This window comes from Dryobates pubescens, chromosome 2 (genome assembly GCF_014839835.1).
Source record: "Dryobates pubescens isolate bDryPub1 chromosome 2, bDryPub1.pri, whole genome shotgun sequence".
Classification (NCBI taxonomy): Eukaryota; Metazoa; Chordata; class Aves; order Piciformes; family Picidae; genus Dryobates; species Dryobates pubescens.
The window spans coordinates 50,501,751-50,515,025 of record NC_071613.1 but is presented as its reverse complement, the minus strand read 5'-3'; the positions used below and the strand labels follow the sequence as shown (position 1 = coordinate 50,515,025).

The 13,275-nt window shown below is 47.9% G+C and overlaps 1 protein-coding gene across 1 annotated transcript in view; it reads right to left on the bottom strand.

The window, feature by feature from the left end:
* Nucleotides 1–454: 454 nt before the first annotated feature.
* CCDC148 (coiled-coil domain containing 148) overlaps nucleotides 455–13,275 on the bottom strand; it is a 69,257-nt gene continuing 56,436 nt past the window's right edge. Inside the window, exons 12-14 of the mRNA XM_054173547.1 lie at nucleotides 8,077–8,194; nucleotides 3,382–3,522; nucleotides 455–1,537 (exon numbers count right to left, since the gene is read on the bottom strand). Coding sequence (XP_054029522.1) covers nucleotides 1,337–1,537; nucleotides 3,382–3,522; nucleotides 8,077–8,194 — 460 coding nt within the window. The 3' untranslated portion in view covers nucleotides 455–1,336. The remainder of the gene's footprint in view (nucleotides 1,538–3,381; nucleotides 3,523–8,076; nucleotides 8,195–13,275) is intronic.

The following is a 13,275-nucleotide window of genomic DNA, read 5'->3' as shown; positions in this document are numbered from 1 at the left end:
CTGAAGGGAGGTTGTAGCCAGGTGGGGGTTTGTCTCTTCTCCCAGGCAACCAGAACAAAAGGACAGTTTCAAGCTGCACCAGGGGAAGTTTAGCCTGGATGTTAGGAAGAAGTTCTTCACAGAGAGTTGCTAGCCATTGGAATGTGCTGCCCAGGGAGGTGGTGGAGTCACCATCCCTGGAGGTGTTCAAGAGGGGATTGGATGTAGCAGTTGAAGCCATGGTTTAGTTAGTCATGAGGTGTTGGGTGACAGGTTGGACTTGATGATCTCTGAGGTCTTTTGCAGCCTTATTGATTCTATGATTTCTCCCTCATTAAAGTAATGTAGCTACAGTACTGGGATGAGGTTGCTCCCATATGTGATCAGTTGACACCTCCATGAGATTCTAACATGACATTAAGAAGTTATTCAGTATAAGGCTGGTGACACTCTGGAATAGGCTGCCCAGGGAGGCATTCAAGGCCAGGTTGGATGAGGCCTTGAGTAGCCAAATCTATTTGAGATGCATCCTGGCCCACGGTGGGGAGGTTGGAGTAGATGATCTCTAAGATCCATGCTAACCTAAGTCATTCTATGATTAATGAACTTCCTGTAATTACCTGGATGCCCAACTCTGGATGTTGAGACATTCCTGATACTCATCATCCTTCGAAACCCTTGGTTAAAGGGTTGCCAGTTGGAACTTGTTTATATGCATTCTGCACTCATCTTATGTCAGGCTTGAAAACATCATCACTCACAAGATGAAAAGATATCAATTTCCTTCCATTTAATAGAATCTCTTTCAGCAGTTTGAGCTCCAGAGCAAAGATCCTAGACCAGAAATGTCATTCCTAATTTATGCTTGATACTGGAGACTGCTCTGCAGCATGAAACTGCACGACTGGTTTGCAGCAAATATGACACAGTAAATTGGTTTCTAAATATAGTCAGAGGCAAAGTTTCTTCTGATAACAATCAAGGAATAGCAGAATCGTTTCTGATAATGAAGATCTTGTAATTAACAGGATCAAACCCTTGAGAAACCCGGAATGGAAGCTGTGGCATGTGTTCATGTGTTGTAACACAACCCAGAGTGTCCTGCAAAGCCAGTTTGGGTTTGTGCTCCCAGCTGCCTGCAGAGCTCCTGCCCCAGATGCCCCAGATGCCAAAGACCTGGGCTGTCTGGAGGACTCTGTCACCTCCAGCTGCCCTGGCTGCCAGCAGGAAGGGACAGGGGAACCCACAGTGCACCCATCACACCTTGCAGAGCCTCTGTCTGGGTGAGGAGAAAGGCACAGGGGCTTCCCAGCAGTGGCACACACCAAGTAACCCAAGGGAAATTCATTTCAGGTGTTCACAGCACAGGCCAGACAGTGCCCCCTGAAGCTGCTCCTGGCACAGAGGTGCCCTGCATCTGAAAAGCTGTGGATCTCATGTCTCTTCTGGGGAGCTTCAGTGGAGGGATTTTTGGTAAGATCTCTTTTGCATAAAGTGTTTTATGAAGTCCAGCTTCCCGCAGAGCCATCTCAACACGAAGCCTGGGGTCAGAAATGATCTGTTAAAACAAAGCACAGCAATGACCAACAGAAACCAACCACAGGCTGCAGGTTATCCAGGGATGCATGTATTTAAAAGCTTTTAAAAGACAGGCAGAAAGCCTTCAAAAGCAGAGGAACTGCACAGTGAACAAGCCTCACCTCATGGCACACACCTTGGTATTATCCTTTTTGGTATCAACAATCACAAGCTCTGTGAACAAAGAGCACTGCTTGTCATTCCTCAGCAAAACCCAAAGGGGAGATGAGAAAATGAGGGACTCTTAACTCAGCCCACTCCCTGCAGAGCTGCTGACTTCTCTAAGTTGCCCATGCACGAAGCCCTGCTCACACAACCTGCTTAACCCCTTCCCGTGCACTTCGGTGGAATCTGAGCGACTCAGATGTGTTTGAGTTTTCTCCCAGCTCTGCCTTGAGACCACATGACAGCACCACTTCCATTTCACACTCCAACAATAATGCCCTGGGGAAGTACCTCTACAGTTTGCCAAAAGGGTACTTGACAAAATCTGTAAGCCTCTTCCAAATCCTTCTTCCACAGCAGGGGAGATTAAGTGCAAGGCTGTCATCTTGCCTTCAGCTTTCGCATCACCGGCCCCAGTGCCCAGAGCTGCTGGGAGCTCCAGTACTGGGGACCACAAAGCATCACCACTGCAGCTCTAGGTGGAGCACATGAATGTGCCTGGCAGGAATCATGGCCTGCAATCTGACCAGTACCAGAACTCATCTGCAAACAGGCAGGATAGTCTGAAAATTCAGGTATCAATCCCAAACACACTTGTTCAGGGCATTTTCAAGCTCAGGCTTCTCCTGCACTGCTCAGATTTGGGCAAATTCTAACAGCCAAACAAAAGCTGCAGCTCTGGTACCACATCTCTCCCTCACCAAACTGAGGGGCTTTAGAATGCCTTCCAATGGGAAGTGCTGAACAAAGTTAGCTATAGACATCATTACATTTCAGCTTATTCAGTGCTAAAAGAAAGATTTTATGCCACAGAATTGTATCATAGCACTTCTCTTTCTGCAAATAGAACTTCCAAATTCCAGACTGGGAATAATTTCAAATGCATAGACTGAGCAGATGGGGAACAGTAAAGGCATCAAAAAATCCTCCCCTATGTTGCTTTCATTCAGTTTGGAATGGAGCTAGCAGTGTCCTCAGCCATCTGAGTGACCTGGAAACAGGGAGATAGGTACTTTGGTTTCCAGCTTCATTTACACCTCACTGGTTTCTTGTCCTGTAGCCCTTGCATGTCACACCCCAACTGATCTTCAACCCAGCAATAGCGTTAAGGCAGCCAGGATACTAATTTTCAGCTTAGGGAGAGATTTGTGCTGTGCATAATTTCCCAGGTTACAGCTCTTTTGTTCAATCAGGAGAGCTCTATGTGGAGTTAATTCTCTTCAAACACTTAGTGCAGCACTAACTGGAGCAGGTGAAATGGAGGCACTCTTCAATAAATGCATCAAAAGGCATGAGTTTTAACATTTAAAAACAGCACAGAGAGCAAAGTGCCTGGCAAAGACAGAACTCCCCACTGGCCCATTGAGCCCAGCAGCCTCTCTCCAGTGGGAGATTATATACCACTTAACATTGTGTTGTTCATTCAGGGAGAGCACAAAAGTCCTACACTGGACCTGAACAACCCTTGTGGTCCGCTCTTGTGCACCTCTAGCATCTACCTTGGGTCAGAGAGAACAGCCAGCTCCTCCTGCTGATGTTTTTAACTCCACACACGTGCTCTATTTTCTGCTGTTGCTGCTCAGGCTCTATTGCTGTTCCCACTGTGCTGTCAAGGTGTGTGCACTCAATAAACTCTGTACTATGAGTACAGACCATTACCTGCTCCTCACTGTATGTGTGCAACTTGAACAGTGGCTTCTGAAGATCAAACTCTTCGTTGGTTCCAATGCCCATCCGAGCTTTAGAGGCCACTGTGTCAGCCACCACTCTGGCTGGGTCTAATGTTGCAACAACAGCAACCTACAAGATATGATACATGAAAATCACAATTACTCTGTGTGGAGCTGAGGTGAGAAAAGGTTAGCAGCAACAGTAAGAAGAGAGCATGCTCACTGGATGATAGGTTGGACTCGATGATCTCAAAGGTCTTTTCCAACCTGGTTGTTTCTAATTCTAATTCTAATTCTAATTCTAATTCTAATTCTAATTCTAATTCTAATTCTAATTCTAATTCATTCCAATTCTAATTTCTCTGCTTTAAAAACTCCTTAACTTGTCTCAAACCACCTTGTATCCATGTATCAGAGGCGTGAAGCTTAGAGCTTGAACCCAGAGTAAAACCACTCAGAGAGAGACCAGTAATCAGGGAGATCTTTTTTCTGTTTCCCAGGGGAGACAACTGAACTGGCTGGACTGCACAGAGCAGTGTGTGTGCCCAGAGCTGCTGCCAAGGGGAGGACTTGCTGCCATGTGGGCAGACTCATCAGAGAGCAACCTGCACGTCGAGACAGCCAACTGCCAGTCCTTGACAGCATGGACTTGAAAGCTGGATGGTGTTTCCATGAAGAGAAAGTGAGAGACCTGGGGCTGTTTAGTCCTGAGAAGGCTGAGAAGGGATTTTATCAACATCTAGAATGATCTGAGGGGTGAGTGTCAAGATGAAGGTGCCAGGCTCTTTTCAGTGGTGCCCAGTGATAGGACAACGAACAATAGGTACAAGCTAGAACACAGGAGCTTCCACCTCAACATAAGAAGACATTTCAAGGTGAGGGTGCCAGAGCCCTGGAGCAGGCTGCCCACAAAGGTTGTGGAGTCTCCTTCTCTGGAGACTTTCAAAACCTGCCTGGATGTGTTCCTGTGAGACCTGCAGTGTTCCTGTGCTGCTGTCCTTCTCTTCTGGAGACAGGTTGGCTGCTTTGGCAGTGGGGTTGGACTTGATCTCTGAAGGTCCCTTCCAACCCCTAACTTTCTGTGATTCTGTGATGTTGCTGCCTTATCACATTCCCAATGGGAAATTAAGCTTCAGGCAACCAGAGCCCAGCCCTCCCCAGCTGTGTGCACCTCTGATCTTTGGAGTGCAACCACAGCATGTGGCCCTGGCTCGGCAAGGATGCTGAGAGAGGCACCCTGGGCTCTCCAGCAGAGACTGACACAAGCTCTGACCTTCAAAACCAGAAACCAGAAGGAACCAGCACACTTGTCCTTCAGCAGAATCCACAGCTCCTGGAAGCCCAGACTTGTTTAGCTGATGGAAAGAGAGGTATTCAGACCAGCAGTTCACAGCCTTTATGGAGCCATGGGCAGGAGCTCTGAGCCACAAGGAACACTATGCTTTGGAGTTTTTCTGAGATGCATCTCTTTTGACTGCTTCATTGCCTGTGGCCAGATCAGTATCAGAGATTCTCCCAGACACTACATTGTCATCTGTTAATTTTCATGGCTCGTTTTCTCTGTGTTAAAAAATCCAGCTGTAGGCTGCCACTAGTTTGGAGAGTACAAAAAGATGTCTGAGCAAAATAACCAAACTCAGGACACCACCTGAATGGCTAAAACCAGGGGGAAAAAAATATTTACAATTGGTTTGGATGATTTTTTCTCCCATCTGTTTAATGCAGTGTCATCCTTGCATTTACAAGCTGTCAGAGTATACAGACTGGATGGCTGCTCTTTTCCCCACATACAACCAAGGGGCATATTTTATCACAGGGTGTTAGGGGTTGGAAAGGACTTCTGAAGGTCATGGAGTCCAACCCCCCTGCCAGAGCAGGAACATAGAATCTAGCACAGGTTGCTCAGGAATGCATCCAGATGGGTCTGGAAAGTCTCCAGAGAAGGAGACTCCACAGTCCCTCTGGGCAGCCTGTTCCAGTGCTCTGTGACCTTCACAGTAAAGAAGTTCCTCCTCATGTTGAGGTGGAACCTCTTGTGCTGGAGTTTCTATCCATTGTCCCTTGTCCTATCACAGGGTGCAATTGAGCAGAGCCTGTCCCCTCCCCCTTGACCCCCAGCCCTCAGATATTGATAAACATTGATTAAATCCCCTCTCAGTAAATCCCTTCTCAGTCTTCTCTTCTCTGGACTCATCAGCCTCAGGTCCCTCAGCCTCTCCTCACAGGGCAGTGCTCCAGTCCCTTCATCATCCTGGTAGCTCTCCATTGGACTCTCTCCAGCAGATCCCTGTTCCTCTTCAACTAGGGAGCCCAAAACTGGATGCAATATTCTAGGTGTGGCCTCACCAGGGCAGAGTAGAAGGGGAGGAGAACCTCCTTCAATCTGCTGGACACCCTCCTCTTGATGCACCCCAGGATCCCATTGTCTCTCTTGGCCACCAGGGCACATTGCTGACCCATGGAGAAGCTGCTGTCCACCAACACTCCCAGGTCCTTCTCCTGCTCTCTAGCAGATCACCTCCTAACCTGTACTGGTGCAGTTTATTCTTCCTTCCCAGCTGCAGGACTCTGCACTTATCCTTATGAAGCTGTATTTCCTGCTTAGAAAAATGTAAAGAAGTGGGAACTCTGTCCCACTCTTTAGTGAGAACATCCTGGTAAAAAGGCCATCCTAGAAGCTTTATTCCTGCTTTAGCAAGGGAATTTGGGTCAGAAGAGATCAACACATGATGGCTCTCAACTAGTCTCTTGGAAAAACTGACACAGGACAACACAATCTGACCAGTAACTTAGGAAAGATTTAACAGAGTTATTACTAAGCATGCATTGACAGCCTAAACCAACAGTTAATGCTGCAAAACATTGAATTGATCCAGATTATTAAAAATAAAGCATTATTGACTGGAAATGAGCCTGAGTTTAAAAAATGACTGCAGTAACAGAGCAGTGATGCCTTTGCTTTATTCATTCCTGTCATGCTCAGCTCTCCCACAGAGGGTGGCTTGCAGCAGTTGACCTCTGTTATATTTTTCCTTTCTTCTCACCTTTGTGCACCCAAACTCTGGAGTGAAAGCACTTGGAAGGTCACAAGCAGTCCACCAGGGACTGGGGAAGAATGTCACTGGCATGCCCCCTGTGCTGGGATGGTTAATCCTCAAGCTGAAGGACATGCTGAAGGTGAGGTCAAGGCTGCATCAGATATTACAGCTTTAACCATGGGTAGTCCCAGGGAGAGAGCTGCTGCTCTAGTGCTGCTTCAATTAGCCCAAATCAAAAGGGTTTCAAGAGCACCTCTTCCCCTCTCCCTTGTTTTCCTTTGGTTGCATATTTAGGATGCAGCTCCTGAAGTGCAAAAAATGCACACTCTGGATTTTTTCCCTTTAACCTTTGGAGGAAAACCCCAAGCAGATTAAACACAAAAATATAAATGAAGGTAGAACTGCTCCTTCAAGAGTCATCAGCAGGGAGAAAAAACAACACAACATTGTGTTTACTATAACAAAAATGACTTGAGTGGTTTTGGGGGGGGGGTGTCTTTTTTTAAAAGCACCTGCATAAGCTTCACAGAGGTAAATCCCTTGCTGAAGGGAAAAAAAGTCACCCAAGGTCTCTGCAAGTTTTCTGAACTGAAGAATTTAAATTACTCAGAAAACTTGACTAGGGCTGAATAGCATAGCATAGCATAGCATAGCATAGCATAGCATAGCATAGCATAGCATAGCATAGCATAGCATAGCATAGCATAAACCAGGTTGGAAGAGACCTTCAAGATCAAGTCCAACCTATCACCCAACACCATCTAATCAACTAAGCCATGGCACCAAGAGCCCCATCCAGGCTCTTCCTAAACACCACCAGGGATGGTGACTCCACCACCTCCCTGGGCAGCACATTCCAAGGGCCAATCTCTTTTGCTGGGAAGAATTTCTTTCTAACATCCAGCCTAAACCTCCCCTGGCACAGCTTGAGAATGTGTCCTCTTGTTCTGCTGCTGGTTTCCTGGGAGAAGAGACCAACCCCCACCTGGCTACAACCTCCCTTCAGGGAGTTGTAGACAGCAAGAAGGTCTCCCCTGAGCCTCCTCCTCTCCAGGCTAAGCAACCCCAGCTCCTTCAGCCTCTCCTCACAGGGCTGTGCTCCAAACCCCTCCCCAGCTTTGTTGCCCTTCTCTGGACACCTTCCAGCAACTCAACATCTTTCCTAACCTGAGGGGCCCAGAACTGGACACAGGACTCAAGGTGTGGCCTAACCAGTGCTGAGCACAGGGGCAGAATGACTTCCCTGCTCCTGCTGGCCACTCTGTTCCTGATCCAGGCCAGGATGCCATTGGCCTTTAAGATTATTTTAACAAACAAAACCACAAAACCCAACCAACAACAAGAACAAAAAAATAATCAAAGAGAGAAATCACATTCAATACAGGAAAAAAGTATTATCTCTTTTCAGAGATCAACAGCTTCTGCAGTGCAGCTGAACATCAGAACGCTCCTGCTGTCAGTCACGAAGCGCAGAGGATTTATGACATGAGAGGAGGACTGCCGAAGTCAGAGCAAAAAAGGGCAACTTAACTTCTCCCATTCATCTGCTTCTGAAAAATTGTTCTTTTTATCACCCACAAAATAGGACAGTGTGTGTTTGTATCATTATTGTATATGAAAATCCTACAGACAGGAAATAAATCCACCTGCTGCCGGAGCGCCTCGAGGCATTTCTCCTTCTCCTCCTCCTTACGTGCTGCTTCAAGGGCCAGCTCCTTCTTCTCCAGCCGCCTCTTCTCCAGCAATGCCTGTCTGAACTTCACCCTGCAAACCAGCACACACACTCTCCTCAGGTCAAATTGTACATATTTTATGATATTTCAGTTTGGAAACTGAAAAGTGAGTTTTCTATACCCATATGATAGGGGTATGACGCACCCACAGTGGCTCACCAGAACACTGAAAGACACAAAACATCCTCTTTCATTTCACAGAATCACAGAAACATTCAGGTTGGAAAAGAGCCTCAGGATCACCAAGTCCAACCAATAACCCTACTCTACTAGGTTCAACCCTAAACCATATCCCCAAGCATCACATCCAAACCACCTTTAAACACATGCAGGGTTGGAGACTCAACCACCTCCCTGGGCAGCACATTCCAATGCCTGATCACTCTGTCCCTGAAAATTGTTTCCTAATGTCCAGTCTAAACCTACCCAGTCATAGCTTGAGGCTGTTCCCTCTTGTTCTGTCACTAATTACCTGGGAGAAGAGACCAGCACCAGTCTCTCCACAGCCTCCTTTCAGGTAGTTGTAGAGAGCAATGAGGTCTCCCCTCAGCCTCCTCTTTTCCAAACTAACCATCCCCAGCTCCTTCAGTTGCTCTTCATCAGGTTTATTCTCCAGGCCCTTCCCAGCTCCCTTGCCCTGCTCTGCCCTGGCTCCAGCACCTCCACATCTCTCCTGTATTGAGCTGCCCAAAACTGGACTCAACACTCGAGGTGTGGTCTCACCAGAGCTGAGTACCAGGGGACAATCCCCTCCCTGCTCCTGCTGCACACAGCATTTCTGATACAAGCCAGGATGCCACTGGCTTTCTCGGCCACCTGGGCACACTGCTGGCTCATATTCAGTTGTTTGTAAGAGTTCATGTCGTTGGAGTGCTGTAGTTTGGGGAAGTTGGATTTGGATGGTTGTGTTTGTTTGTTAGGGGGAGGGGGTTGCTTTGTTTCAGTTTGTTTCAAACAACTCTGCTAACCTTTCAGATTTCAGTTCCAGCACACAGATTTTTCTCTAGCATGCTTTATATAGCTCTGTGACTCTTTCCCCCCTCCCCCATTCTCCCTGCCAAGAAGAAATGTTCTCTGACATCTGTGCATGGCAGAACTTCCTCGAAGCCTCTGCTAAAGAAACACATCGCTCCCAGTTTTCTGTGAAGCACCAAGGAGGAAAACTGAGGGGCACTCGTCCAGGTCTAGCATCAAATACTCTGCTGCAGAAGTCTGCATGCACCCAGGGATGTAAAGCATTGCAAATGGGAACATTTGATAGCACCTCATACCCAGTTTGGATTGGTGTGACTACAACTGATGGCCACAGTCGCTGCCTGGCAGACCAGGGCAGAGCAACCGCATCCAGTTCTGGAGCCCCTATTACAAGAGGGATCTGGAGGTGCTGGAAGGTGTCCAGAGAAGGGCCACAAGGATGAGCAGAGGGCTGGAGCACCTCTCCTGTGAGGACAGACTGAAAGAGTTGGGGCTGTTCAGTCTGGAGAAGAGAAGGCTCTGAGATGACCTAATTGTGGCCTTCCAGTATCTGAAGGGGGCTACAAGAAGGCTGGGGAGGGACTTCTCAGGATATCAGGGAGTGAGAGGACTAGGGGGAATGGAATGAAGCTGGAGGTGGGGAGATTCAGGCTGGAGGTGAGGAGGAAGTTCTTCACCATGAGAGTGGTGAGGCCCTGAAATGGGTTGTCCAGGGAGGTGGTTGAGGCCTCATCCCTGGAGGTGTTTAAGCCCAGGCTGGATGAGGCTCTGGCCAGCCTGATCTAGTGTGGGGTGTCCCTGCCCATGGCAGGGGGGTTGGAACTAAGATGATCCTTGTGGTCCTTTCCAACCCTGACTGATACTATGATTCTATGGACCTGGCATCTTGAGGCAGCATTTACTGCTCCTGAGCAGAAGGTTCCTGTTTTCATGGCTGTGTTATGCCAAGGAGATCATCATCTTGCTGATGCTAGGGAGAGCAAGGCCAGTACTAACAAAGATTAGGTTTCACTGTCAGAGGGCAGAGGCAGAGCTGTGAAATCCCCACTCAGGGGAGGCAGAGCCTGGCAAATGCACATTCAGCTGCATGCTGTGTCCCTCCTTTGGAACACTCCTCCAATACTTTCTGTACTTGGCTTCTAGTGTTTATTTGAGTTCCATGTCACGGCGTCCACATCCAAATAAAGTTGCTAATTCTCTCTCAATCTATTACACTTTGCAAGGTTTGAGCTGCCCTTTCTTAAAAGGAAACCACCTTATTGAAAAGCTTTGAGACAAAACTGAGTATTAAGACATTTTCAGTACCCCAGTAAATAACAGCTTTCATAAACCACAGGCTGAAAAATGAGTGCAGCTGATTAGCTTCAGTGAAGCTACCTTCTGGAAGCATTGTGGGTACACACTGATGTAACTTGTGATAAGCAGAATGTCATTAAAACTCTGCTTTCAGCTACTGTCTCATAAATATTCAATAGGAAATAATGAACTGTGATGTTTATTATGAGAGCTTTAGCAGAACTCTAAAAAACAGGGTTATGGCACAGGCAGGGCTTTTGCCCTATGTGACAACTCGTCCTGTTGGCTGTGCTCTGGTGAGGAAATGTCAGATAAGCAGCAGAAAGCATTCCCTCAGTGGCTGAGCAGCTCTGCTCCCATTCCCACCCACCACAGACCGAATCCATGCAGCATCACCAAACAGAGGGCAGCTGGGATGGGCAGTCTTTGACACCCATCTGAACATTGCAGGAGCAGCCACCCGTTCCTAGGACCAAGTGAAGGGTCACATCCTTTGCTAATTAGACAGACAAGTGCAGCCAAAGCACTGTGCAGTGCTGGGGTGCACAGGCAGCCCCTGCTCTATGGACACCCTCAGACCTACCAGCATGAAGGGCAACGAGGCTGGTGAGAGGACTCGAGCACAAGCCCTGTGAGAAGCTAAGGGAGCTGGAGTTGTTTAGCCTGGAGAAGAGGAGGCTCAGGGGAGACCTTATTGCTCTCTACAACTACCTGAAAGGAGGTTGCAGTTGGGTGGGGGTTGGTCTCTTCTCCCAGGAAACCAGCACCAGAACAAGAGGACACAGTCTCAAGCTGCACCAGAGGAGGTTTAGGCTTGAGGTGAGTAGAAAGTTCTTCCCAGAAAGAGTTCTTGGCCCTTGGAATGTGCTGCCCAGGGAGGTGGTGGAGTCACCATCCCTGGAGGTGTTCAAGAGGGGACTGGACGTGGCACTTAAGGCCATGGTTTAGTTAGCCATGAGGTGTTGGGTAACAGGTTGGACTTGATCTCTGAGGTCTTTTCCAACCTTATTGATTCTATGAGGGAAGCAATGCTGTTGTGAGCACCCACCCCAACAGCCCCACACTGGCACAGCACAGGAGATGCTGTGCTTGGAGCAGAAGCCACAGCACATCCTTGCATCTCTCCCTTTTTCCTGAGTGCAAACAGCATTGCTGGCTAATTTTGTGCTGACCTCCCCACTCTTGACATCTTTTACTTGATCAAGGCCCATGGCAGCTTCCAGAAACTTAAACCCACAGGGGTTTGGGCTGGCTCTGGGCAGCAGAGCTACAGCTGCTCTGCAGACAACAGTTCCAAGACATGCACACAACATAAACTGCAGCTACCTAGCAACTTCCAGGCCAAAAAATGAAATGTCCAATCAGTTAAATGTCTCCACTGTCAGACAGTGACTAAGCACAGGAGTTGTAGAAAGCAAATTTGGACTGAGTCACTTGAAATTCCAGAACCAGTTCCAGGTGCCTTTAATCCTTTTAACAAAATGCTGCTCATAGCTCTGGCTACTCAGCATCTTGCAGTTATGGAGTGAGACCTGAATAGAGCAGCACAGTGACACAGTGATAACAGTTTCCCCTTTTCATAAGCCCTATTGCTTAATTTTAAACTGGTTTTGAGAGCAACTCAGGGCAACAGCAGACCCTTTTTTAGTATCTTATGGTTCCTATTAGAAACTCTGTGCCCTACACAGGCCAGTCAGCTCACAACCCAGAAATCTTTTCCATTCCCAAAAAAGCCTAACAGTGTGTCAGCTCAGAGCTGTGGTACTGGCCTGGGCCATCTTTCATGGTAGAATAGAACAGAATAGAATAGAATAGAATAGAATAGACCAAACCAGGTTGGAAGAGACCTTTGAAATCATCAAGTCCAACCTATCATCCAGCACTATCTAATCAACTAAACCATGGCACCAAGCACCCCATCCAGTCTCTTCCTAAATTTGCGTGCTGCAACACAAGTGGTGTTCCTCAGGGCTCACTGTTAGGACCACTTCTGTTTAACATCTGTATTGATGACCTTGATGAAGATACAGGGTGTGTCAGCAGTGAGCTTGCAGATGACACCAAGTTGGGTGGGCATGTTGATCTTCATGAGGGCAGGGAAGCTCTACACAAGGACTCGGATAGATTGGATCCATGGCCAAAGTCAACGGGATGAGCTTCAACAAGGCCAAGTGCCAGGACCTGCACTTGGGTCACAACAACCCCAAGCAATGCTACAGGCTTGGGGCAGTGTGGCTGGAAAGCTGTCTGGCAGAAAGGGATCTGTGGGTTCTCAACAACAAGCAACTGAATATGAGCCAGCAGTGTGCCCAGGTGGCCGAGAAAGCCAGTGGCATCCTGGCTTGTATCAGAAATGCTGTGTGCAGCAGGAGCAGGGAGGGGATTGTCCCCTGGTACTCAGCTCTGGTGAGGCCACACCTCGAGTGTTGTGTCCAGTTTTGGGCAGCTCAATACAAGAGAGATGTGGAGGTGCTGGAGCCAGTGCAGAGGAGGGCAAGGAAGCTGGGGAAAGGCCTGGAGAATAAATCTGATGAAGAGCAACTGAAGGAGCTGGGGATGGTTAGTTTGGAAAAGAGGAGGCTGAAGGGAGACCTCATTGCTCTCTACAACTACCTGAAAGGACGTTGTGGAGAGGCTGGTGCTGGTCTCTTCTCCCAGGTAATTAGTGACAGAACAAGAGGGAACAGCCTCAAGCTATGACTGGGTAAGTTTAGACTGGACATTAGGAAACAGTTTTGCAGAGAAAGAGTGACCAGGCATTGGAATGTGCTGGCCAGGGAGGTGGTTGAGCCACCAGCCCTGCATGTGTTCAAAGGTGGTTTGGATGTGGTACTTGGGGAT